Raw genomic sequence first — 26,956 nt, forward strand, 5'->3', positions numbered from 1 at the left:
AGGCAATACAAACATTTTCTCTTCTACAACGCTTAACAAAATTAATTTTTTTCTCTATATATATTTGTGTAAAAATTTTAACCTCTGGATCCTAAAAATCCTAACTTTCGTAATACAAAGATATGGCAATATTTTTCAGTGTTTGTGTATTTAAATTCATTTTAAAGATATTTTGGTTTATTAGAATTGGTGGGGTTTTTTTGACAATTTTCATAAAGGTGCACTTGAAAAGTTGTTGTGTCTTGGAACTATAACACGAGTTTCACCTTTATTTACTAAAACTTTTAAACTTAGGTGTTTCTTTTCATGGTTGCCAAACAGTCAAAGAAATATCAACGATTGATTGGTTGCTTTCTAACTACTGTACCTTTGTTAATGTCTTTAATTTAAATATTTAATCTTATGCTCTACCGGACCAATTCTAAACCATACGTCTGAAGCAAGAAACATGCTGCTCAAAGTTGTTTTATTTCTGTGCATTATCGGTAAGATTAATTTAACATTAGATTAATTTAACACATAGTTGGGATTTTAAAACCAATTTATTATCATAGGAAACTTTGAACAGGATACCTTCATTAGTTATTCATAAATAAAAGAAATCATATAAATTAGATACGATCTCGTTACGAGTTGGTCTTCTGTCTGATATTTTGAAACGATACGCTAAAATTTCATAATTCCCTATCCACTTCGAGTTAATATATAGGATTGCCAATATCTTTCACAATTCTGAGCAAAGTCTTTTCTATTAATATACGGCACATTAAAACGTAAAGCTTAAGTTCCCTAAAATTCCCTAATGATTAACTAGTATTTTTTTGTTTTTACACCTATCTAATATCGTTGTTCATATTTTAGGTCGAGGTGACTAAATATTTCAGGGGCAGACCTGTGTTTTTAAATCGGGAAATAAATTGATGTTTTCATAAAGTGAATCGATTAGAATTAACAATACAAACATTTTCTCTTCTACAACGCTTAACAAACTTAATTTTTTTTCTCTTTTTCTCTAGATATATTGTGTAAAAATTTTAACCTTTGGATCCTAAAAATCCTAACTTTCGTAATAAAAAGATGTGGCAATATTTTTCTTTAAATTTTAAACTTTTAAGTTTGATTCTCTGATGCAATAGAAAAGTTTAATCAGTACAGTACGTACGAATAAGGTCTTCCGTTGGAAACCATAAGCTTGTTTTTAATTTTCTGATTTCAAGCAAAAATAAAGTTTTAAAAATACAAATTACTTTTCAATTTATTATTGAGAAATCTACTTCTATTTTCCCTGAAAACATCTTAAGTTGTGAAAAGTAAAATGTGGTTTTGATTGTTTCCAGAAACAAATAAATAATTTATATTTATTAATGGCTGTGTACCGTAGATTACTTAATTTTACGCGAGTACTTTTTTCTACGATTCAACGGTTTTCCATCAAATCTCGAGAAGATTAAATTGCGAACACCGATTTTTAAAATTTTAAAACTGAAAGATGTACTTTTTTGCGATTTTACGCGAATATTAATTCCTCACGTTTAATTAGGAATTTACGGTATGCACACGTTTTTGTCTTTTTTATCTTTCAGTAGGTAAAAATTATTTCATTTATTTAGAAAAGTGCAAAGCTGTCAATGTGACAGCAAACCGTGTTTTCTTTAATGCGAACTGTATCCATAATCCATGTCAACCCTGAATGAACAAGCATTCTGAGAGTATTGCATAAGCAATACACGTCCCCTACCCGTTTGTGGAAATTGTGAAAACAATGCACTGTTATGCAGAATATCGAACCTGAAAATTAAAAAATTGGAATATAAAAAATTAATTTTCTCAAAAATATGTCAACCAGGCGCTACAAAAGTGTAAACTTGATCTGTAGTTTGATATTTTGAAGCTGTTCAGCAAATTTCACAATATTCCTCAAACGCATAAAGAAAAAAAGTGTGTAAAACTGAAGTGGGACAGACAGACGAACGGACGGACGGACGCAGAGGAAATGACTTGAGTTCAAAAGTTGATATTCTTTTCATAAATTCCCAGAAGTCAAAAAAATCCTAGCAATATGCACATCTCTGATATATGTACAATTGATCTGCAAAAGAACAACTCTTATCTTGAAAACTGTAGGAGTTATCCGTACAATGAGGGTACCCTTATTCAATATTTTGCCAAAAATGACCAATTTCAAAAGCTGGTATTTTTTTCATAAATTATCAGAAAACAATATCCTAGCAATATGCACATCTCTGATATAGGTACAATTAATCTGCAAAAGAACAACTTCCTATCTTGAAAACTGTAGGAGGATTTATCCGTACAATAAGGGTACCCTATATGATATTTTGCCAAAAAAGGACTAAGTTAAAAAGCTGGTATTTTTTTCCATAAATTATCAGAAAACAATATCCTAGCAATATGCACATCTCTGATATATGTACAATTAATCTGCAAAAGAACAACTTCCTGTCTTGAAAACTGTAGGAGGATTTATCCGTACAATAAGGGTACCCTATATGATATTTTGCCAAAAAAGGACTAAGTTCAAAAGCTGGATTTTTTTCATAAATTACCAGAAATCAAAATCCTAGAAATATGCACACCTCTGATATATGTACAATTGATCTGCATAAGAACAATTTCCTATCTTGAAAACTGTAGGAGGAGTTATCCGTACAATTAGGGTACCATTTGGCAGCCACCCGCCCGCCATTTTAACCATTTTTCCGTTGAAAAACCCGGTTAAAAATGTGCGTAATTCAAATACAGCTAAGAAACTACTTGCCATGAAAAATAACATATCGTTGATTTTGAAATAAACAGAAATCACTAAAATCAACTCCCGCTAGTACTTTGATAATTTATTAGTCCCCTACCGGTTTCACCGGAGGGGACTATAGCTTTCCTCTGCGTCCGTCTGTCCGTCCCACTTCAGTTTTCCACACTTTTTTTCTTTATGCATTTGAGGAATAATATGAAACTTGCTGAACAGCTTCAAAATGTCAAACTTCAGATCAAGTTTACACTTTTGTAGCGTCTGATTGACATATTTTCGAGAAAATTAATTTTTTATATTCCAATTTTTTAATGTTCGGGTTCGTTATCGGGTTCGGTGTGTAACTGAATAAACAAGGTCAGTATGTAGTCAGTATACTGTGCGTTACTTGTAGCATTCCTTTTCCTGTACCATTCCTTTTATCATTTTTAACAAACAAATGAATTCTATAAAATAGTGTCAAGCATTGTGTTGTAAATTTAATCGGCATGGTTTTTTTGTATTATTATTACAATCGGGTTCGTTGTCGGGTTGGGCTGTTTAACTGTTTGGTTTGATTCGGGGTACAGAAGACGGTAAGAAATGATATTGTGCATAACAGTGCATTGTTTTCACAAATTTTTACCAGCGAATACAGAATAGACTTGGCGAAATTACAGGAGATGAAATAAAGAGTATTATTTTACCTATTTCCTATTTAATTTCTATATCAACTATATAGTTTTAATTTCCCCTGTTCTTTTTTCTCTGATTAAAGCATGACATCTCGTTTACAATAGCTCTGAAATAGTTGTGTGCTTGGAAGCTTTCATAGAATAATACAAACCGGTAGGGGACGTGTATTGCTTATGCAATACTCTCAGAATGCTTGTTTTATTCAGCTTAAGGTAGCTCCATACTCGTAAAATTCTCTGAGGAAAGTTGAAAAACCGAACTGATTTCGACTTAATAGACTTAAATGTCATCAATTGTTAGAAAAAATATACATGTCGTCACACTTTTTGAGATGCCAGATAAACATAAACTAAAGCATATTTTAGCATTAGAAAATGTATTTTTTTTTCTGTTAAAAGTAAAATCTTGTAGGCAGAAATTTGTTTTTCTTGTTTAATTTTAAAGTCAACTTTATCAGAAAACTAAAATTACAAAAATATTTTAAAATTAATCGTTGGAATAAGAAAAACTATGGCATTTAGACATACAACTGAGAGAAAGGTCAGAAAAAGAGTTATTTCCCCTTTGCATAGATAAAATATATAAAAATTTGGAAATTTCGTATAAAATTAAGTGCGAAAATATCTTTAACCTACAAATAATTCTAATTACATCCATGTGATTATATTCACATAAACTAAATAAAACTATCTTGCACAATTTTTAAAGAATTCAAAGTTTGACAAAAAAGTGTGACGTCACAGAACACTGGATCTACTTTAAATGTTCTACAAATTACAATCGCTTAAATTTCATTTGAAAAAAAAAACCAAACCCAAGCGTGTACCTGCAAATAGTCAAACTTTCCCCACTGGGGACAAGAAAAAATCACTCCACATCTAAAACATATTGATAGTATCTAAATCGACTACCATATGTAGTTTAACTACTGTGCTACTCTGCCCCGTTTGATATCATCTATACAAATTCTAACATTTTATTTGATTTTTTATAAAATTAAGAATGTATATATTTTATTCAACTGTACAAAACTGAATCAATAATTGGTAGTTGTGTTAAAGTAGTCCGAGTATCGTACTACGTCATAATACGGATTTTACAATATTGGTTCGACTTTTACAAAGCGTTTTTGATACCCGGTATTGATTTTGCTCTACATCGCTGTTGTAAACAATGGCAATAATAAGCAATTAGAACGGTAATATATGTATTCTATGAGAGATAGAAATGATTAATGTTGAGAAACTCGATTCTGTTTAAGTAAAATGAAAAACGAAGTTTCTGATTAACCAGGATCTCAGGTATGCTTATATCTTCAGTCTATGTTTTCACCCCCCCCCCCCCCCGAATTTTTCTTTTACTAAAACCGGTTTAAATTTAGACAGAAGCTATTTCGAGTTTAATCAATCGTCATTTAATTAATGTTTAAATGATATCTAACACTGCAGACAGATCCAGGCAGAAAACTGTTGCAAAATGTGATTTTTACAGAATTTTTCGCCAGGGTCTACTTGGTTTAGAGCTAATAGCGTGAAAAGTAATCCGTCAACATATAATTTATTTTACCAAATCTGTTTTCTAAGTTGTCAATCTATAGAGTAAACACCATGAATTTAAGTTTGAGTCCATAAAATAGTAAAAAATTTACCAAACGCGATACTAGCATTGCATTTTTTTGTATTCTATTTTGATACATTAGGTCCATAAAGCGTACTTACTTACAAAAAATTGTGCAAAATTATTGATGAGATATGGCTTAAATAAATATATATACTCTATTTTGTATGTTCAGTTCTAATTTTCCTAAAATTGGTAATTATTTTTAGGAAAAACGGACGTCTGGCAAATTTCATAATTGTCAATAATTTTCGCAAAGGGGTACACCCGTCTGAGAGGTGATAACAAACAAACTAGCATGTAAACATACATATTTTCTTTTGTATATGTATTGCTAGAATGTATATTTATCATTTAAAGCTAAGCTTTTAATGATTGAGCCCATTTAGTGCCGAGTATAGGACTACCTTAATACGCGTATATTACAGTGTTCAAGAATTTGAACTATATCAGCAATGTTTGTCTTTTTGATCGAGACCACGACTGTTCATATTGATTAACATTTTTGCCAATATCTTAATTAAATAATTCAGTGTGGCACTTAAGTAAATGTGTACTGTTATCGTGTGTTTAAAAACTAAGATTATTTAACTGTTTAAATATATACAATATTCGCCGATATCTGTACTGTAATTAAAATATCATGCCCGAAGTTAAACAAATTAATTGATTAATTATCTAATTCAAGGATGAGTTTACATTTCATACATGAGCTTTATGTATCTCATAGCACAAAGTTTATAATGCAATAAAAATCTACTGCAAAATCTATGCCACCTTGTTTTTGACAAAATATTCAACGGTTTCGTTTTTCAGATGAATATGGATTTTTCAAACTTTTCCTGTGTTATTTGTAGGCTGTTGTCCTTTATTGTTTCTAGTCTTTTCCTTTGAGAAACGCAAAGCTTTAGGGAGGAGAAAAGGCATGCAGATCCTTTTGCAATGTTTGAATAAAACTAAATAATATTAATTGTACATCTATCGTGCTTAAAGTTTTCTTTTCAAAAGCTGTTGAGTTTTTACCCATGTAGATGCCACCACACTGAATCATTTTTAAAAACTAGAAGATTTTCAAATCGAACAATTTATCTTGATAAAAAACCATATACATGTTATTAAATGTAAATTCGTCTTGTCTGAAACCCCAAGCCCTATCCCATTATCTACTCATAACTCTATTTTTGTGCTTTTGAAGAAGTATGGAGGGTAATCATGTTCAAAAATCCAGACATCCAAATATGTAATCGTATTAGTGTGTGAGTCTGTGTAATTCTGATCGTGTAACCTATAAAACTCGGGCATAAACACGTGTATTAAGATTTGACTCAATTCCTTCGCATGATGCACAATTTACAGCTTTATTGGTTTCATCAGTTAATTAAACATTCAACTTTGCAAACTTTAAATCCGTAGTTTCTGCATTTGTATCTTCAGGCTCGGCGATAGCACATCTGACACATTACAAATTGACAAATGTAATCTTCAAGTTTGTCGAATTTTGACATGACCTTATATGGCAACTGCCGTAATCGCCGGAATGGATGAAAAATAAACATAATATTCAGCTTAACTGTTGCAATAAGCTTTTGATGAACGACACTTTTTCAATCGAAAATACCAGTATTATTTTCAGAAAATTTTTGAGGTGTGATTGAAACTGGACCAAACAGGAAAAGGGTCATGCATATAAAAATCGTCGCCGATGTGACGAATGCGCTAATTTCTGTAATATAATTCTTATGGTATTATACGATAAGGGTTAAAAAGAAATGCCTAATATCTTATTTCTCTAAAATAATTTGACATGTAATATCAAAACTAGAATATAAGTTAACGCGTACTCTTTTCTAGAAATGAGACGGATCAAGAAATTTCCTAAGGGGGTAAATATATTTTGAGCGGCATGAGGTTCGCAGACCGTTGTGAGGTCCCATGTAGCTCCATTGCTTCTGAGTTTTAAGAATTTTTAGAGAGAATTTTTAACAGGGTTTATCGATTTTTGAAATAGTGAAAATGGCGGGCGGGCGAGTGGCTGTCTAAAAGGTACCCTTATTGTACCGATAACTCCTCGTACAGTTTTCGAGATAGGAAATTGTTCTTTTGCATATCAACTAGTGGGTATTGTTTTTTTTACAAAAAAACCCCACATGTCTCCCCTTCTCCCCAAGGATTGTAATATGGGGCAAATTTAACAATTGAAAAAGAATGTTAGCTATACCCAGACCCAGACAAAATTTTATTATTTTTTTTCTTAATTTGACCTTGAGTAAAACAAGGTCAAGGTCAAATATTATTCAATAGTACACCTAAGTGTATTATTATTGTTCTTTGTTTAAAGTTTGAAGTCCTTCTGTCAAAGTATATTCAGAAGTTGAACAATGAAGTATTTTCTAATATGACCTTGAAATAAAAATTCTAGGTCAAGGTCAAACATTTTTGTAAGGTTTAACTAGGTTATATACCATCTATCTATGATACAAGTTAAAAGTCTGTATGTTGAAGGAGTCTTGTGTTATGGTCCGGACAATATTTTTAATGAAAAGCTTGACCTTGAAGAGCAAAATAGGTCAAGGTCAAAACTTTTGGTGACGTGCACTTTTTCTCAATACCATCTACCCATGTTCTAAGTTTGAAGTTTTAATGTCAAAGGGTATTAAAGTTATGACCCAGACAAAATTTTATTATTTTTTTCTTAATTTGACCTTGAGTAAAACAAGGTTAAGGTCAAATATTATTCAATAGTACACCTAAGTGTATTATTATTGTTCGTTGTTTAAAGTTTGAAGTCCTTCTGTCAAAGTATATTCAGAAGTTGAACAATGAAGTTTTTTCTAATATGACCTTGTAATACAAATTCTTGGTCAAGGTCAAACATTTTGGTAAGGTTCAACTAGGTTATATACCATCTATCTATGATACAAGTTAAAAGTCTGTATGTTGAAGGAGTCTTGTGTTATGGTCCGGACAATATTTTCAATGAAAAGCTTGACTTTGAAGAGCAAAATAGGTCAAGGTCAAAAGTTTTGGTGACGTGCACTTTTTCTCAATACCATCTACCCATGTTCTAAGTTTGAAGTTTTAATGTCAAAGGGTATTAAAGTTATGACCCAGACAAAATTTTATTATTTTTTTCTTAATTTGACCTTGAGTAAAACAAGGTTAAGGTCCAATATTATTCAATTGTACACCTTAGTGTATTATTATTGTTCGTTGTTTAAAGTTTGAAGTCCTTCTGTCAAAGTATATTCAGAAGTTGAACAATGAAGATTTTTCTAATATGACCTTGAAATACAAATTCTTGGTCAAGGTCAAACATTTTGGTAAGGTTCAACTAGGTTATATACCATCTATCTATGATACAAGTTAAAAGTCTGTATGTTAAAGGAGTCTTGTATTATGGTCCGAACAATATTTTTTATGAAAAGCTTGACCTTTAAGAGCAAAATAGGTCAAGATCAAAACTTTTGAATACGTGCACTCCTTCTCAATACCATCTACCTATGTTCCAAGTCTGAAGTTTTAATAGCAAAGTTATGACCCAGACAAATTTGGATGAAGACGAAGAAGAATAAGAAAGTCGACAAAAACAATATGTCTCCCCTTTAATTATACATATATCAGAGGTATGCAAATTTCTAGGATTTTGATTTCTGATAATTTATTTAAAAAAATATCAGCTCTGGAACTAAGTCATTTTTGGCAAAAACATTGCATATAGAGTACCCAATTTCTTTGGATAGGTATTATTTATCAATTCAGGATTGACAAATGGATTATGGATACTTTTAACACAAAAGAAAACCCGGTTTGCTGTCACATTGACAGCTTTTCTCTTGTTATTTTTCTGAATTAGTTAGAGTGAACGACCTGCAAAGATTTGGTAATTTTTTGCGGAAAAATGTATGTAGCTATACATGTACGAGGGTCAATCAAAAAATACGAAGACTTTTGTCATAGCTATGTTACTTAACGTCAGTTCATTACTAAATTTGGTAGACATACTTTAGCAATAGTTTCAAACAATTTGCAAAACAAAGTTAATAAATTTCTTTATTTCTAAGAATTATTTAGAATCTAATCCTGCAAGAATGAGATCACGGCGCACGGTCAAAATTTGTGTTATGTCAACAATAAACCATATCATGTTTAAAGTAATATCTCTATTAAAAAAATTGGGCTTAAAACAAAATAATATTGAAACCTCAAATTAAGTTTTGTCTTGGTATTCTATGTTCTAAATAATGACGTTATATATTGTTTTGTCGAACAGATATTAGTAACTAAAGACAGATAGACCTCTTTAGAATTGCCTAAAAACATCGACGTCGCCGGACGTCACGGCGCAACGAGAAGTACAAACAAAATGGATTTAACCCAGGAAAAAGCCGACACAAGCTGTGAAAATGCTCAACGGTGCAACAAATAAGTCAACAATTATTTGCAAGTTTGTGTTTAAGGATGACGTTTACTCAGAATGAAAAAAAATTCCACTGATGATAATGAAAAACCAACTATTGTGTGTTATAGACCTTACATGGTAGTGTTATTCTTCACTTTCAAAAAAGTAGGTCAATGACCTACTTTTTGAGTTAAAGGCCATTGAATATCTTTTGAAAATTTAAGACAAATCAATGAAAATTTTACACTACGATTGAGATTTTCTTAATTGTGAAAATAATACAAATTGCTGAACTTTTTAACAAATGAAAAACAGTTTATGAATGGTAGTGACATTAAATGGATACAAAGCATTAAGTTTTCATTCACAATTTTTATAGATATTCTAGTCCGAATTTCCTCTATCAGTTTTCAACTTACTAACCATTTTTAATTCAATATTTAAAAAAACTGAATGATGATAATGCTAAAACATTTACAATATTAAACTAAGTATATTGACCTTTCTCTGCTGGCATAAAATTTATATGAGGTCAATGATCAAAATTTTGAGATATGGTGTCTTTTATCATTTTAAAGCATTTTTCTTTATTTTTGTAGTGTGTGCCATACGATTATCTAACCGAAAAAGCAAGATAAAACCAACAGAAAATATGCAAAATTATGTTGACTAACAAATAAAATCATAACTTTAAATATTATAGTACTACCAAAAATATTTCAGTGGAAAACAAAATCTGAAAAATTTAGTCCGAATTTCCTCTGTTTTGCTAAAAGTCAAACTTTGTCATAGCCTAATTCCATAATTTAGTAAACATATCAATTGTTATGTCAGTAATAATTCATTTCATAAATACTTTTTGTATTTAAAACAAATTTTACTCATGAAATTGAACTTTTTAACAATCCGGATTTGAGAACTCAAACCCTGAGTAAACAACATCCTTAACTGTAATAATTTTTGTGGGGGTGGTGGTTATTGTATTTAGAATTTGAAACAGTCCGGAAGAGAGTAGAATATCTGTAAATATTTAGTAAAAAAATAAGTAACGTCAACCGACGTTCAGGGTTATCATAACTGTAAACTAAGACAAACACGGTTAGAAAATGAAAACTTTGAAGAACTAGCTTATGATTATCGAACAAATGTGTGCAAATTAGATGTTAAGTGGTTCTGTGCAATTTTAAATTGTAATGAGAAATGCACAAGAGACTAAGCGTGATATAAAGATGGGAAATATCTATAAACTGTGCGTGTTTAACCTTTACGTCATGTTTTGAATGTTACCGTGCGCGTGGTGACAAAACATGTTTTTAAAGGGGGTAACAAAAATACAGTTTCATCAAATGGATGTATTTTTTCTTCGGAAATTGGATTTCTGACAGTAAGGAACGTAGTGGGTAAGATGAATTTGATCGTATATGAACTGGTAGAGTTTAAATCATAAAATATTTTAAAATACACGTATATACTGTATTGACGATAATTTTTACAAAATTAAGTAGTTGCTTTATGGCAAACAGTACATTTTCACAAGTGCTGTAAAGCTGTATTATAATAGCTCTCCGGAAATTTTTATCAACCAATTTCACAAAGCTTAAGTGAGTGTATCAGTTGAACCGACATTCAGGTCGCCGTGCTCATTTCCCGTAATAATTGCTTGAAATTTTAAAAAATGACAATTTTCACCTGCATGATATGCTTTTTTCCCTGTTATGCCAACAATGCAAAATGAAACATTTTGAAAAATAATTTATACGCATTTTACAGTTAACCTTTGGAATTTTTTTAGGGGATGTCGCTTTTTATGTCTCATATTAATCAAAATCTCAAAACCAATGTCTTTAAATTCTTTGTTTTTCTTATCGATGACTTTCAAAAAAATAATATGATTATAGACCTACCTTATATTTTTTAAAATATATACATATATATTAAAGATAATGAAATTCATATTTTGTGTATTCCTCTACACAAACTATACAATTGAGGTTACTGCGTTTGGAAAATAACCCAATATTTCATCCAACCACCAGTAACTAAATATAGTATTAAGTTCGATCGACAGTTAGGAGTGCGTTTGATTAGCGCAGAACTTTTGATCAGTCAGTATAAGAGTGGGTTACATGTATTATTTTTAGTAAACGTTTAGCGATTAAGAAGGGTCTTGGTCGCTTCTCAATCGCTAAACATTTATACTTAATATGATATGACTATAACTAATAATTCATGTTTTTATATCTCAATAAAAATTAATTTATTGATAGTCTTTTTGAGAAGAGGTGACTTTATCAGATATACTTCTAATAGTACTCGAAACAAACTATGTCTGCGATTCGTTTTTGTAGAATCTGTTATGCCAGTTACACATGGGGCGCCTCCATATTGTAAAGCACTCCTATCGAAATAAACAATAAAATCACGTGTTATTGATTTTTTTTTTCTTCTGAAAATCGTTACCGAACAGTGAAACGCAATTGGCAACCATTTTAAAAAAATCATAGGGGTGGGGTATTGGGGAAGGGGGTGTCAAATATTAGAATTTTTGAAAAATTCAAGCCAGTGAAAGTCTTGATATAATAATCTTTTACAAATCTTCATAATTATCGACAAGTGTCCAATACCACCTCAAAGGACAATGTCTATACATGTGCATTAAAATGCTTAAACGAAGTAAACGTCTCAAGGTACGGCACTGGGCCCGAATACAGCTCTCTTCCAGATGGAAGAAGATCTTTTATATAAGACGTGGTTTGAAACGATGGAATGAAGTATTTATTTCCCAATACATGTTTACAGAAATCTGCCTCGTAGGAATCATGACCTGTTACGTTAATTTATGGGGTTATATGTAGTATTTAATGGTTGTCTTGTATAAAAATGGTTTCAGTTGTTTAGTAATACTTTACTTTGAAAATCAATGAATGAAAGAAATTCTTATTTCATCGTTTTCGACGACAATAACCAAATAAACTCATTACATGAAACAGTCAAACTGCAATATGCTAAAAGAAACTTTTTGTGTCGTATTAGATGCTCTCGGTGAAATTACACTCACTTTCTATTTATAGTTGCTCATTTAATGTTCAAGGACGCATTAAAGGCCTCTTTCGTACTTTTCAAATACATGTATTGCACGAAAACTGAAAATTCAGTGTTTGGTCGATAAAATAAGCCAATTACGAGTATCGCAATAGGAACTCAATTGCAAGAGGTAGGCACCGTGTGAGGTACGATACGCCTTTGTCTTTCCATTCCCCTTTTTACGATGTACCTACTTCAACAAGTATTCCTTCCCAGCTTTCTCGCATGAATCTTCACAAACTTTTAAAAATCATATAATTTCAAAATCTATAGCTCTGTTAACGTTTTCATTTCTAGGGAACGTTCATGCATGGTGGGAGTTAGTTTTCAAAGTTGTGACCGGTGGACCATTTGGAGCTTATGATTTATTCGTAAATAATGGCACTCGCAATATTAACAACTTGGCAGCCCAGCAACTGACAAACCAGGTTTTGGATCATTACAAATCTGATGTCATGGACGATATGCATTCCAACGGCGTAACTAAGGTAATTTCTTAAGTTAAATCTCTGAGGCTTGAATGTAAAAGTCGGAAAAATTTCAATTACACGAAATTTATATTATTTTTTTGTTCTTTCTTAATTCAAGTTCTTAAAATATATGATATTTTTTATATCAAATTTACATTCCACATACAAATTGTAAATCTTCAGAAAAATCACGTATTACAAGGTAAATGTAGACGGTGTTTGTAATATCATCATTACTTATATTTGATTCTGGATTTCAGATAAGAGTATCCTACTACTTTGGGGGCGTTGAAGCTCAATACTTTGTTTTTGACGCCGTAGGAGCCACCAAAACTGGATGGTTCAGTCGAAATCGCTTGTTGGAGACAAGTTATGACATCGCGGCACTTGCTACAGCAGTAGGAAAATGGGGGGAATATTTCAACATCGAGGGGTAATATTCCTTTAGGAATGATCCAGAAAAGAATATTTTTGAAGTAAATGTACATGCACTTTATGTGTGTCTACTTTAATTTGATCCAAGTAAACTTTCCGTTAATTTTTGTCTTTTTTTTCAATCAGAAAATAAAATAAAAAATCGATATGGGGAAAAGAAAGTGGTTTTGGATCCCTTTAACGTGTCTCTCTTTTATATAGAAAACTGGAAACATTGATAAGAGGTAAATTTTTCATTCATTCCAAAGTTTTTGTAATTTGCATTTCCGAAAAGCAGAAGGCATCCTCTAATGAATTACGAAATTTGTAAACACCTTTTATGAACGGTTTTTAACTTGATTTAAATACAGAACATTTATTATCGGTTGAGATGTGAGATGGAGTTTATTAAATTCAATAATATATCCTCAGTATACCACAGAAGAAACATACATGGAAATAGCAGTCTAGTCAATACTTTTATTGATAGGAAGCGACTCTATTATGTATAAAAGTCTTAACATCCGGCTTAACATTGTTTTCCAAGCTCTGTCAGAAAGGTTCGAGAAGTTGCGGTTGAAGTTTTCGTTACTCCTCGCACAATTTTCAAATTATTCATCAAGGTTTTTTATATGTTTAATTTGCATTTTTTAACCATATACAAAAGATCTGGCGTTTCAAAATATAGTTTTGGATTTTTTTTTCATTTGAGTAAATGTTTGTAGTTTAAATAAAAAGAAATCCTGGATAATTAAAAGTAAAGCTACTTGGTCCAATTTTTTAAAATCAGAATTAATGAACGTTGTAAAAATGTGATTTTGTAGAGAATATGTACAGTGTGATAATAATAGGCAATGCAATTATTAGTTTCCCCAACCATTTATAAATAAGCGGTTTTTATGGAAAATCGAGGTACAAAGTCTTTTTTTAAAGGGGCCAAAAATTATTTTTTCGATTTTAATGTTTACAATGCTTCAGTAAGGCATTTTCAATAGGCAACCAAAATTTCAGTGTCATTTGATGAGTCACAAGCGAGTTACAGAGCTTACAATTCTTCGCTATGTATACAAAGCGATTGTTTACTTTTGAATGTTGAAATGCAAACTCCAGTTTTAGACCTAAAATGAATGTGTTAATCGTTAGGAACTGTATATTTATGCTTAAAATGAATAATAAGCTAGACAAACCAGTTTTAAAAAGATTTTTACTGGTATACTGAACCTATGTAAACAAAAACGGCACGAGCCTTGTTTACATGACGAAAAATTGCAAGCCCTGTATCTTGCTTAAAACTCAACGAATGGCACCTAAATTTCATTTCATTTGATCATTAGAAACGCATTCCTAAAGCATTGCAAATAATAAAAACAGAAAAATAAAATTTGATCAAAATTGTGACCATGCCCCTTTAAAGTTAAACAATACATATCAAAGTAACGCGTGATTTGGCACTTTAAAGCCCCTTTCACAATAGGCGCACGAGCAGAAGCGACTGAATATTCGTGCGACCGATTAAATTATATTAGATATGAATCGTAAACTGTTTCCTTAATAATCGCATTTGAAAAAAAGTATTTGTACGAAATTCGCACGATCTAAGCGAGCGTTGTGCGATGTACACGCATTAAATCTTGCGATATATCTTGCGTCTATATGCGACTGTTGTACAATGAAAGCGACTGTTGAAAAATAATGCGATATGATCGCGCGAGAGATTAGGTGATCGGACGATTGAACGTGCAACCATGCGTTCCATGGTACGAATGCTCGTGCGAGTCAGAGAGGGTAATAATACCGCCCATTTCTGACGCTTTTCAGTAGACATAGTTGAAAGCAAGAGAACATGACGCCCAAGAAGAAACAGAGATGGAGCAGCATTTATTATTATACCTCAATATGATTATTCTATTATATTTGACTGGTCTAGAAAGTCACGTGACGGGGCGATTTCATAGAAATGAAAAAGCCGATATGAGCATATGATGTAGACAAGTATGATTAAATCAAAAACATTTAATTATTATGATTCTCTATTTTTCACAAAACCAACTTAACTATCTCTAAATCGAAATTATGAAAGAAAAGAGAGAGAGTAATATAGGAAATTAAACAATCAAACAAATGTAAGAAATCAACGTATTTTGTATAATCATATGTTGTTCGTTTATTGCATCAATGTTCAGGGAATATGAAGGTTTATTCCCCCAGAAAAACAAATTTCCCGCGGGGGATGCCCAGTAGAAATATGATTTCCTTGGAGAAATAAATCTTCAATTTTCCCTCACCATCATGCAAAAAATGTATATTGTTGAATTCTGGTCTGAAACAGAGATGTTTTACAGGGTATATATACTAGTGGCAAAGCATGGTATATTACTGATAAGTCGTGCAATGATTGTAACACGTTGCAAGATAACACAAGACATGTTGAGCAATAGTCTCATGGTCGCATAATACGCGTATTAACAACTGCGTTTCATCTTACGACCTTTAAAAATCGTGCATCACTCTTGCGAGTACACAAACGTTGTAAAACGTTCGTACTAATGTTCGTGCGTTGCACTGCGATGATTTGGATCGCATTCGGTCGCGTCTGAATAATGTGCATGTCCACTATTTTGAGGAGACTTGATGCGAGCACTAAACGCATGCAACGAATGCGAGAGCTCGTGCAACATATGCGAAAGCTCGTGCAACGTATGAGAGAGCTCATGCGAATCTAAAAAAATCCGGTCGCAAAGTGTTGTAAAGTGCTCGTGCGCCAATTGTGAAAGGGGCATAAAGAGTCGACCTGCTGTCGAACCGGGTATTGCTTTGATCATGAAAAAGTTCACACTGAATTGTTTTCGCTATTCTATAGCTTCGTATAAGGTTCGTGTACGGAAACATATTTGCAAATGTAAATATAAGTGGATGAAGCTTTTTATCAGTTGTAACTTTATGATTTATGAAAAAACAATATGAACAGTATTTTGTTAAAATGACGAATGTTTATTTTTTCATTGTATAAGGCCATTGTATAACTTTCATACAGTATATCGGATATGCATACTGTTACTTTACTACCAATTTAAGCATAAACTACAGAATTATAAAAAAAACTAGACACGATCTCGTTGCAAGCAACGAGTGGGTCTTCCGTCCGATTTGTGAATAGATTAGATTAAACTTATCACTTCAAAGATAAAATCGTAGATCTAAGCGAAAAGTAGTAAAAAAAAATTTGCGGCAATCGGGGCTTGAACCCGGGTCACCTGGGCCATATCCATGACTCTATCGACTGAGCTACTCAGACTCTCGCCTCAAAACTTTGACGCTTAATTTGTCGAGAATACCTGAATTACCTGAAAGCACCTTGTTGCGAGCAACAAGTGGGTCTTTCGTTTGATTTTGAATTGATAGGGTTCAATTAAACTGTTGACATTTGGTACGATTTACTATCATATTAACTTTCTTTTAAACTAATTTTTCAACCTACACTGCGAAATGCAGATTTCCGGAAAACGTCATTTTAAACTTCAATATCTCTGCAATGCGTCGTCCGATTTTAAAACGGTTTTCAGTTTTGTATTCAGTACAAAAATTTCAACAAAACGCATATGCTTTTAAATTCCAAAAATGGAAATATTAGTATCACTTCCGTTGACGACCGGAAGTGACGGACGACCTGCTCATATTAAAATTTGATAAGTTTAAAACATATTCTGATGGAAATAAAATTGTAGATTATTTGATTTAAAAAAAATTTAAAACACAATTTTCCAAAAATGCTGTTTGAGCGGACCGGAAGTGACGGACGATCGTAGTTTTACCTGATCGGCCCTAGAAATTCAAAAATCTATCATTCCTGAAACTTTCAATTTTCTATCTTTAATCGTTTTTGCGAAAAAGGGAGGACAAGATCACTTTTTACAAAAAGAAAAACCAATATAACAGCCGACCGGAAGTGATGTCATCAACAAAAATGTACATGATAAAAGACCTTGATATATTGTATTATTCGTGAAATTTTCATAAAAATCCATTGAAGCATATTTGAGATATTTGAGTTTTAAGAAAAATGTTAAGAAAAAAAAGAATAACTAGAACTTTTTTTTTGTCTTCAACAAAAAGTAAGGGCTTTTCGACAGCCCTAGATTCCCCTTTTTATTTAAAATGTCAAAAAAATTATCTCTAATCTATTTCCAAATTTTCTGAACACCTTGGTATAACCAGTTGCTTAGGTGGCAGGGGATAGTTTCGCAGGAAAGACCCGGTCAAAATTTTGAAATAAAGGGAGAACCTGGGGTTTGGCTGGTTATTTGAGGGGTATAAATTGGTAGAATATTTATTGCCATCATTTTGTGGATAGAGGAGCTCATGTCAATTTCATTGATATATGACACTTTAATACTGGTAGCACTTTCCATCAGATATGGAATAAAAATGCGAAACTGAGGCCAAAATTTTCACTTTCGGTTTTGTGCTTGAAAAGTAGGGTGGGTTCAGAACACGAAATGTCACTCGAAAAGAAGGTGATTGACCCCCCATCAATTGGTGATTATTTGCATGGGTATACATTAAGCTACAAATCCTATGGTAGTTTATGGCAGTTGCTCGGGACTGGAGCGTGGTTCTGGACCCGTGAAAATGTGAAAAAAGGGCAATTTTTCAGAAAATTTTGAGACCGTCCCTGGCTGTTCTTTATAGTGCTATATGTAAGTTGTACTTGTATTATTCTGAAATGTTTAAAAATTCTCAAGAGTTGGGACCATGTGTCCCCTGCATGCAAACCAATTTTAGCAAATTTAAAAATCCACTGAAAAATTAAATCTCATATATGAGCACTATCTGCCTCACATTTCCTCGACCAGAAAAACTATCCCCTGCCACCTTCAAGAAAATGTCAAATTTTTACTAGGCTTGAAATTGAACAATATGGGAACAGAAAAGATGTTCAATGTGTGTAAAATGGGAAACTGGCTGAATTTTTATGATTGCTCAACCCTGTGATGAGATTTAGGGGCCAAAATGTAACAGGGGGTGGTCCATAGAAAAAGTGCAACTTTTTAGCGTTTTGGGTTTGTCCTTATTTTAAAACCCTTTATAGGCATTTTATTCTTATTGATATTAGATGCAGGGTTGAATTTGAATTAACTGAATATTATTATACCATTTTCTTTAAATTTTCTTGAAATTAATTGATAGCCATGCAGTTTTAAGAAGTTTTAAACCCATAGTTTTGATAAGAAATTGCTAAATATTGTTCTTTCTCAAGCTAAAACAGAAAAAAAGTAGCTTTTATGGCTAAATACATATTTTACATGTGCTACATATAAATTATATGTAATTACATGTAATTCTGAATAGTTAATATTTGCATTTTAAGTCATTATAAACAATTTTAAAATGTCTGATTGTCAAAAAAGCACCCCCACCCTTCAATTTTCTTCACCAAAAACCCAAAAATAGCCTTTGTTTCACATTTCTCTTGATAAAATCTCATAGGTACACAAAATCGCTCCCATTTAAAACAAAACACATATGTTTGGTTTCTACTTTATTGAAAATATATCAAGAAAAATTGAATTTGTGTGCATTTTTTAACCATTTGTCATTTGCATGTATTCCGACCTCATGATGGGGGTGTGGTCATGATGTTCAAATTTGGTATTTCTTTATGTGTAAAACATGTATTTCAATCTTTTTAACAAATAAATCTAGATCTTTTACTATTGGTTAAAGAATAAACAGAGAAATTAGGTTTCATCATCATCCGTTCAGCATATTTGGGAAATGACTCCTCGGGTAAGATGCCTGATTGCCATTTTCTAGGTACCTGTCCCTTATGAAGAGATGAAAGTGAAGTTTTGTGTTCCAAATAAGTTGCTTTTATGTTCCAATAGAGTTTTTAAACCTGTTAATACTATTTAGAAACAAAAAGGTTGATTGCAAGGAGTAATAGTGTGTTTTTTCTTATTCCCATTTGCAGGGGGATAGGTGATACATATGAGTTGAATTCTCCTATATGTTGTTACTAAATGTGAATATTTCAATGTTTTTACATCAGATTTGGATAAAGGTTTCTTGTTATAACTGATTTTTAAAGAAAAAATGTCTTTTGGATTGAAAGAAGTCATGATACATCTTGAAAACCTTACAGAAACAGGTTAAGGTGATTCAGCCGGGAAAGGGGGTAATACTTAAACAGCCATAACTTTTTTATTTTTCAATGAAATCAGACCAAATTTGGAGAGTTTTACTCAGAATTGCATGAACTTTCTGAATTTAAAGTGTTTTGGTTAGAGAGAAACAAACTCTTAAAGTTAAAGGTGGCAGGGGATAGTTTCGCAGGAAAGACCCGGTCAAAATTTTGAAATAAAGGGAGAACCTGGGGTTTGGCTGGTTATTTGAGGGGTATAAATTGGTAGAATATTTATTGCCATCATTTAGTGGCTAGAGGAGCTCATGTCAATTTCATTGATATATGACACTTTAATACTGGTAGCACTTTCCATCAGATATGGAATAAAAATGCGAAACTGAGGCCAAAATTTTCACTTTCGGTTTTGTGCTTGAAAAGTAGGGTGGGTTCAGAACACGAAATGTCACTCGAAAAGAAGGTGATTGACCCCCCATCAATTGGTGATTATTTGCATGGGTATACATTAAGCTACAAATCCTATGGTAGTTTATGGCAGTTGCTCGGGACTGGAGCGTGGTTCTGGACCCGTGAAAATGTGAAAAAAGGGCAATTTTTCAGAAAATGTTGAGACCGTCCCTGGCTGTTCTTTATAGTGCTATATGTAAGTTGTACTTGTATTATTCTGAAATGTTTAAAAATTCTCAAGAGTTGGGACCATGTGTCCCCTGCATGCAAACCAATTTTAGCAAATTTAAAAATCCACTGAAAAATTAAATCTCATATATGAGCACTATCTGCCTCACATTTCCTCGACCAGAAAAACTATCCCCTGCCACCTTAGATAGAACTTATGAGTAGTGCAATGTGAAAAGAAAGATAACTGCAGAACTTTACAGGTAGCTACACTTTTAATTTCCAGAGGAATATTTTCAAAAAATCATATTGAAATAAGTATTCCTTCATCGGACACAAAACTTTGTATGCCTATAGTATTTATGCTATACATTCTTACAGTAAAGCGAGATAACTTTTGCTGTAAAAAAATTTGATATTTAAACAAGTGACGATCTTTGGGCCTTCAAAACCCCTATAAGGAGTCAAAAAGTGGCCCCTCGGACCATAATTTTAAGATAGAACTCTTTATTCTAAACAATAAACTTAAAAGATTTTTAATATCGAATGAAAGGTAAAAAAGTTACAGCTAAAGTGCTGTTTTCAACGTTGGCCCCCTGCTGCCCCCTTATTTTTCCGAATTGTCTACCCAAAACCTTTTCCGGTCTGTGCATTGTGTGTACCATTATACATCTGAAGTATTGTAATGTTAACTTGAAAACTTTTTGAGAAAACGAACGACGCGTGATTTTTGTTTAACATTGAAACTCCCATAGGTGATTTTCATCGACCTATAAAACCGGAAGTAGTCAATATATGTCAATGAAACTCGGAATGTACGTTTATTACTTCTATCTTAACAATGGTAAGGTATAATTTAAATTTTTAAAGGTCATTTGAATTTTTTTGTTTTTCATCCCCCCTTTTCTAAAGTTTAGGATTTAATATCTCAAAAACGGTAAGACATAGAAAGTTGTCTACGCTTACAATTTTGTACAACAAGACAAGATGTATCTTAATTCCAAAAGCTGAACGTTCTAATTCAAAAACTAAACAAAATATTGCGTTTCGTTCAATTTTTACAATTTTCCTTATATAAACCGTAAGTACCAGAACCGGAAGTTCAAAACCTTACATTCCATAGACTGATATATTTGCTGTAAGACCGTTGCATAAGTGTATCTATATACCTTACAGTTTTATAGAAATCGTTGACAAAAAACTGTCGAGAAAAATAATAATAATAAACTAGAACTTTTTTTGTCTTCAACAAAAAGTAAGGGCTTTTCGACAGCCCCAGTTTCCCTTTTTAATTTAAATTGTCGAAAAAAAAATATCTCAAATCTATTTCCAAATTTTCTAACCGCCTCGGTATAACCAGTTGCTTAGATAGGAGTTTATGAGTACTGCAGTGTGAAAAGAAAGATAACTCCAGAATTTAAAAAGTAGCTACACTTCTAATTTTCAGAAGAATATTTTCAAAAAAATCATTCCAAAGTAAGTATTCATTCCTGGGACGCAAAACTTGGTATGCCAAGAGTATTTATGCTCTACATTCTTGGAGCAAAGCGAGATAACTCTTCCAAAAAATAATTTTGAAATTTAAACAAGATGTGATCTTTGGGCCTTCAGAACCCCTTTAAGGAGTCAAAAAGTAGCCCCTCGGACCATATTTTTTTAATTGTACTCTCTACTCTCAACTATAAGCCGAAAAGATTTTAAAAATCGGATGAAAAATAAAAAAGTTACAGTTGAAAGGCTGTTTTGCACGATGGCCCCTGTAGACCCCTTATTTTTAAGAATTGTGTACCCAAAACTTTTTCCAGTCTGCGGAGTGTTTGTCTCAATATACAGATAAAATATTGTAATATTTAAATGGAAACTTTTTGAGAAAACGAATGACGCGTGATTTTTGTTTAACATTGAAACTCCCATAGACGATTTCACCGACCTATAAAACCGGAAGTAGTCAACATATTTTTACAAAACTCGGAATGTATGTTAATAACTTCCATCTTAATAATATTCAGGCGTCATTTAACCTTTTAAATGTCATTTGATTTTTTTGTTTTTTCATCCCCCCTTTTTTGAAGTTTAGGGCTTTATATCTCAAAAACGGTAAGATATAGAAAGTTGCCTACGCTTACAATTTTGTACAACTAGTTATGATAAATGTAATTCTAAAGTTTGAACGTTCTGGATTGAAAAATAATCAAAATATTGAGTTTCAATCAATTATTGCTATTTTCCTTGTAAAAACCGGAAGTACCGGAACCGGAAATCTGAAATCTTACATTTCATAGAGTGGAAAATTTGCTATAAGACCGTTGAAAAATTGTATCGATATATCTTCCAGTTTTCAAAAAATCGCTGACAGAAATCTGTCGAGAAAAATAATAATAATAATAAAAAAACACAAAAACAATAGGTCTTTTCGACCGAAAGTCGAAAAGCCCTAAAAAAGACAAAAACAATAGGTCTTTTCGACCGAAAGTCGAAAAGCCCTAATAATAGTGAAAAATAGAGAAAAAGAAACCTAACAAAACAATAGGGTCTTCCGTTGGAAACGGAAGACCCTAATAACAGGGTATAAATGATGTTTAAGGTCAAATATTTCAAGATATTTTTGTGCAAATGTGTTTAATTCAGGGTAAGACTATACCTACCAATGTAACAGCGTGTGAGCTTATCTATAACTATTAATTTGATGGAAGTGTTATTTGTAACCCACTCCCTCCATTTTCCATTTAATAGACTTTCAGGTGATGTGAATACGAACTGCATTCCCTTCCTTAAAATAGAGTCGTCATCATCTCCACCTATTTAACATGTTTAAGGAATATTAAAATAAAAACCATAAACAATGATTATTGATATATAATTTCTGTGTTGTTGAATGTTTGATGCACAATTGGACGTGGTATATACTTGTCATTAACACAAAACTTTCAAAAATGTGTATCGAGATCGGTAACGGCAAGGATTGACCACCATCTGATTACTCTCTTTTGAGAAGTGGACAGGCATAGCCTACATCCTGATTTTTTTGTGATATATGTGTGCAATTACATGTATGTTTTAAATGTAGAAATAATAGGTCTGTTATGAAAATTCAGAGAAACTGGAGGCGAGACATGGGTCGAAGCGTAGACCGTCTTCCGTTCCGACATTTACACGTTTTCCAAAATCAAAATATGAGGGCTTGCGAAGAGAAGTGGATGTAGGCTATGCCTGTCCACTTCTCAAAAGAGAATACCATCTGATTAGACTGATATAGTTTTAACTTTAATAAATTTATCGATAATATCATAGAAAAGTAATCAACTTACCTATATACGCTGAATGAAATCCTAATGTACTCAAAAAATGACACTGTTCGTGCATAATATACAAAAGTGGCGAGATGACCAAAACAGAGAGTAGAATGCTGTCGTAAGGGTTGGCACTAAATGCCGTGTGAAAAGCCTGATAACAAATACTTTTCCCACCCCCTGTCTTAATAGATAAAAATACGTCCCTCTTTTTCAAAAGAGCTGCTAAGGATTCTTTTTGAAAGCTCTTTAGTTCGTTTAAATGAAAGACTTTTTTCACTTTTGTCTCGAAGGCCGCCATATTTTAATTTTAGCCCGAAGTGCTTATTGTATCGGCGATTTTCATTGGTTGTCTTTTGCAATAACTCGAGTTATTGCGCCCAATCAAATAACGTATATCAGACACCCCTCCAAGCGTTTTTTTTTTTGGCTTAGTGACCCAACGGGAGGTAAGACAAGCGAAACCGACCGTGGGTTTCCGACGATGATAAACATATTACATATTGATCTCCAATCGTAGAAATACACGGTAAGGGGCATAATCAAATATAATTTGGTCGAAATCCGGGTTACTATACCCCCTCTGCAAACGAAGTTTGGGGGGTATATAGGAATTACCTTGTCCGTCCGTCTGTCTGTGCAAAATTCATGTCCGGTTCATATCTTTCTTATGGGGGAAACACTGGAAGCTCGTACTTCACACATAGTTTGATAATGACCTAAGGGTTTGTCATTTGGACAAGGTCACTGGTAGAAAAAGTGCAAAATTCGAGGGTGTGTCATGATCTTGACACAAGGTCATTTGTTCAAGGTTAAGGTCAGTGGCAGGAAAAATGCAAAATTCGAGGGTGTGTCATGATCTTGACGCAAGGTCATTTGTGCAAGGTTAAGGTCACTCCATATCTTACTTATGGAGAAACATTGGAAGTTCGTACTTCACACAAAGATTGCTTATGACATGAGGATGTGTCATGACTTTGACCCAAAGTCATGTGGGCAAATTTAAGGTCACTGGCAGAAACAATGCTTAATTCCTGTCCTTGTCATGTCTTGTATTAATGGAAATGATTAGAAGGTAAAATTTGACACAACGCGTGCTTGTGTTTAGGCCACATAAAATTAATTGTTAGATTCTCATCCCCGCCTGCCCCTCAGAAAATTGTGCGCCTCGATGTATTTTTTTGAAAGTAAGGGGTGGAAATTGTTTTTTTGAAAAAAAAAAAATCGGGGTTTGGTTTACCATTCAATGGTTGCTTGACATGTAGTTTAAACGTTTAACTCCGGTCATGTCTGTTATGGTAGGGATGGAAATGCCTTCATGCATTAACAGTTAAGTTGAAATAAAATGGAATTTTGAGAATATAAATTGGTTTAAGTACTCACATTATCATTTAACATTTAAAAAAAGCAGTTGTTATTGATAGAACATGGACGGTTAAATAGATGGATCCATCAATTTTTATTATAGAAAAATATTTGAGTTCTTACTTTTTTTTAGCGGGGGGGGGGGGGGGGGGGTATTATTTAAGAGCTTGCTCACAGTACCTCTAATTTTCATTTGAATTCTTTATTTAAGAGGAAGAGATAAAAAAAGATGATCGGGGATCGTGTCGTTTAACCTTTAAGAGGCGTGCGGCTTATAATATATAGGGGTTGTAGGAATAGCAGCAAAGACAAATATGGCGGACAATACCATTGACGAGCAGCTTTAATATAGGATCTTGGGACAAATTACTAGGGATATTTCATAGGAACTGACTATTTGGGGAAGGCCTCAAGAATATAATTTTTTTAATTATCATATATCTTTTTTAAACCAAAAATATTCAAACTTTGAAACCACTAAGTGTAAATTCGCTATATTGTATAACTATACTAATACCTGAACTTCTTGCTTTATTACAGTGATACAGTAAGCACTTCATCAATTCACCGACATTTTTACGTTAACGAGGGATATTACGGGTGCTCAGGAGATCTGGGTTGGACCCTCATCGTCGATGGACCTGGACCTTGTTCAATGGAATCACTACCTACAACCGCTGTTTATTTCGTTAATACACCATCATATTCGTTGATGCCTGGAAGTAAGTTATCGATAGGATTTCCTCCCAAAAAATGTAGATATATATCTACACCACACCTACAAATCTACACCACATTTTAATAGATAAAATCAATTTTAAAAATATCTTAATAATAAACTTAATTACAAGTACCTTTTGAATAAATATATTGCTGACGTTCATGAAATTAATTTTTTTAGCTACGGCTGATTTTATGGCAGTATTTGTAGAAAAAGGTAAGTTTGTCAAAAAATAAAACGTTCTTCACTTGTATTTCAGTTTATATGTGATTTGTCATAATTAGTATCTAATATTAATAATTAACAACTGCCAGAAAACATCCTAAGAATCACTAGCATTTATGCCTTTTAAACAATATCGACATTGCACTTGAAGCTTCCTTAGCATTTGGTCCAATTTTAGCCAAAAGAATACACGTGAACGTAAATCAAAGCCAATGCTGTTTGGAGATTTTATCTTTCTTTTTTTCTATTCTAGTTCATTCTTCGACGAAAAATATATATGTTAACTTTTTATTATGAATCTCCGCAAGATAACTGTTTTCGTTCCTCTAATTTCTCCGGATAATTACATAACGTGTTGATGAATAAATCTGTTCTCCGTGATATCTAATGCAATTGTAATTTTTGGATAAGAAGTTTTTTGTAAGAATTCGTCGAATCAGGGATGGAAACGTAATTCTTGACTGTCGAGATTTTACCTAAAACATTTACTAAAAGCAAGACTTTTAAGACGATCATCGTCGTAATGATAATTAGTTACACTACAATAAGTGATGGTACAATAATTAATATTGAATTTAAATTCTTATAGGTACATGTATTTCTAGTGGGATCAGTACATCTAAAGAATATCTGTTGATCAACGAGACAGAAGAGATTCAGCAGAAAATAAACGCAATTAAGACAAACTTAACAATACCAGTGAACACTACGTCACAGTATCACCGCAGTAAAACATGCGCAGAAGATGAACGTATGACATCACGTGCCATAGGATTTGTACTTGGAGTTGGTCTTATTTCGGTCTTGTCTGCTCTGATCCTATTTCCCGATATCCATACATTGATTCGCCATGCTATGGAACGAGTTTGTAAGAAAACAGGTCAAAACAAGCTGACTAAATAAGTGAATATCTAGCTGCCGTTAGAGTTGTGCTGTTGTATTATTGCTGGAGGCATATACTTTAATAATAAAAGTTCTTCTCATTGCCAGGGGATTCACATTTGGTATTAATCTTATTTCGGTTTCAACTGATCTGATTCTTTTCTTTCCTTCCAGACATTGATTCGCTTTACTTTAAAACGAGTTTGATAAAGCTTAACCTTTTTTTTCGTAGGCATTAGTCCATGGAGATAGCTTAGGTCTCATAACATTACGAGGGTTGTTCGGAA

The 26,956-nt window shown here is 32.7% G+C and overlaps 1 protein-coding gene across 2 annotated transcripts; it reads left to right on the top strand.

The window, feature by feature from the left end:
- The first annotated feature begins 393 nt into the window (after nucleotides 1-393).
- On the top strand, nucleotides 394-26,956 carry LOC128164510 (uncharacterized). 2 transcript variants are annotated; one of them, XM_052828399.1, is made up of 6 exons: nucleotides 394-485; nucleotides 12,843-13,033; nucleotides 13,276-13,448; nucleotides 25,382-25,563; nucleotides 25,743-25,778; nucleotides 26,377-26,956. In XM_052828399.1, the coding sequence occupies exons 1-6, from the start codon at nucleotides 449-451 to the stop codon at nucleotides 26,688-26,690; spliced, it is 933 nt and encodes a 310-aa protein (XP_052684359.1). In that variant the 5' UTR covers nucleotides 394-448; the 3' UTR covers nucleotides 26,691-26,956. The 2 variants fall into 2 exon arrangements, with proteins under 2 accessions (XP_052684359.1, XP_052684360.1); XM_052828400.1 differs by lacking the exon at nucleotides 394-485 and adding an exon at nucleotides 3,115-3,127.

The sequence above is a fragment of the Crassostrea angulata genome, chromosome 10, assembly GCF_025612915.1.
Source record: "Crassostrea angulata isolate pt1a10 chromosome 10, ASM2561291v2, whole genome shotgun sequence".
Lineage (NCBI taxonomy): Eukaryota > Metazoa > Mollusca > Bivalvia > Ostreida > Ostreidae > Magallana > Magallana angulata.

Coding starts and splice junctions, on each gene's coding strand:
- LOC128164510 (XM_052828399.1), top strand. CDS start 449: ATGCTGCTCAAAGTTGTTTTATTTCTGTGCATTATCG. Junction 486..12,842: donor TTTATTTCTGTGCATTATCG/GTAAGATTAATT, acceptor TTTCATTTCTAG/GGAACGTTCATGCATGGTGG. Junction 13,449..25,381: donor GAATATTTCAACATCGAGGG/GTAATATTCCTT, acceptor GCTTTATTACAG/TGATACAGTAAGCACTTCAT.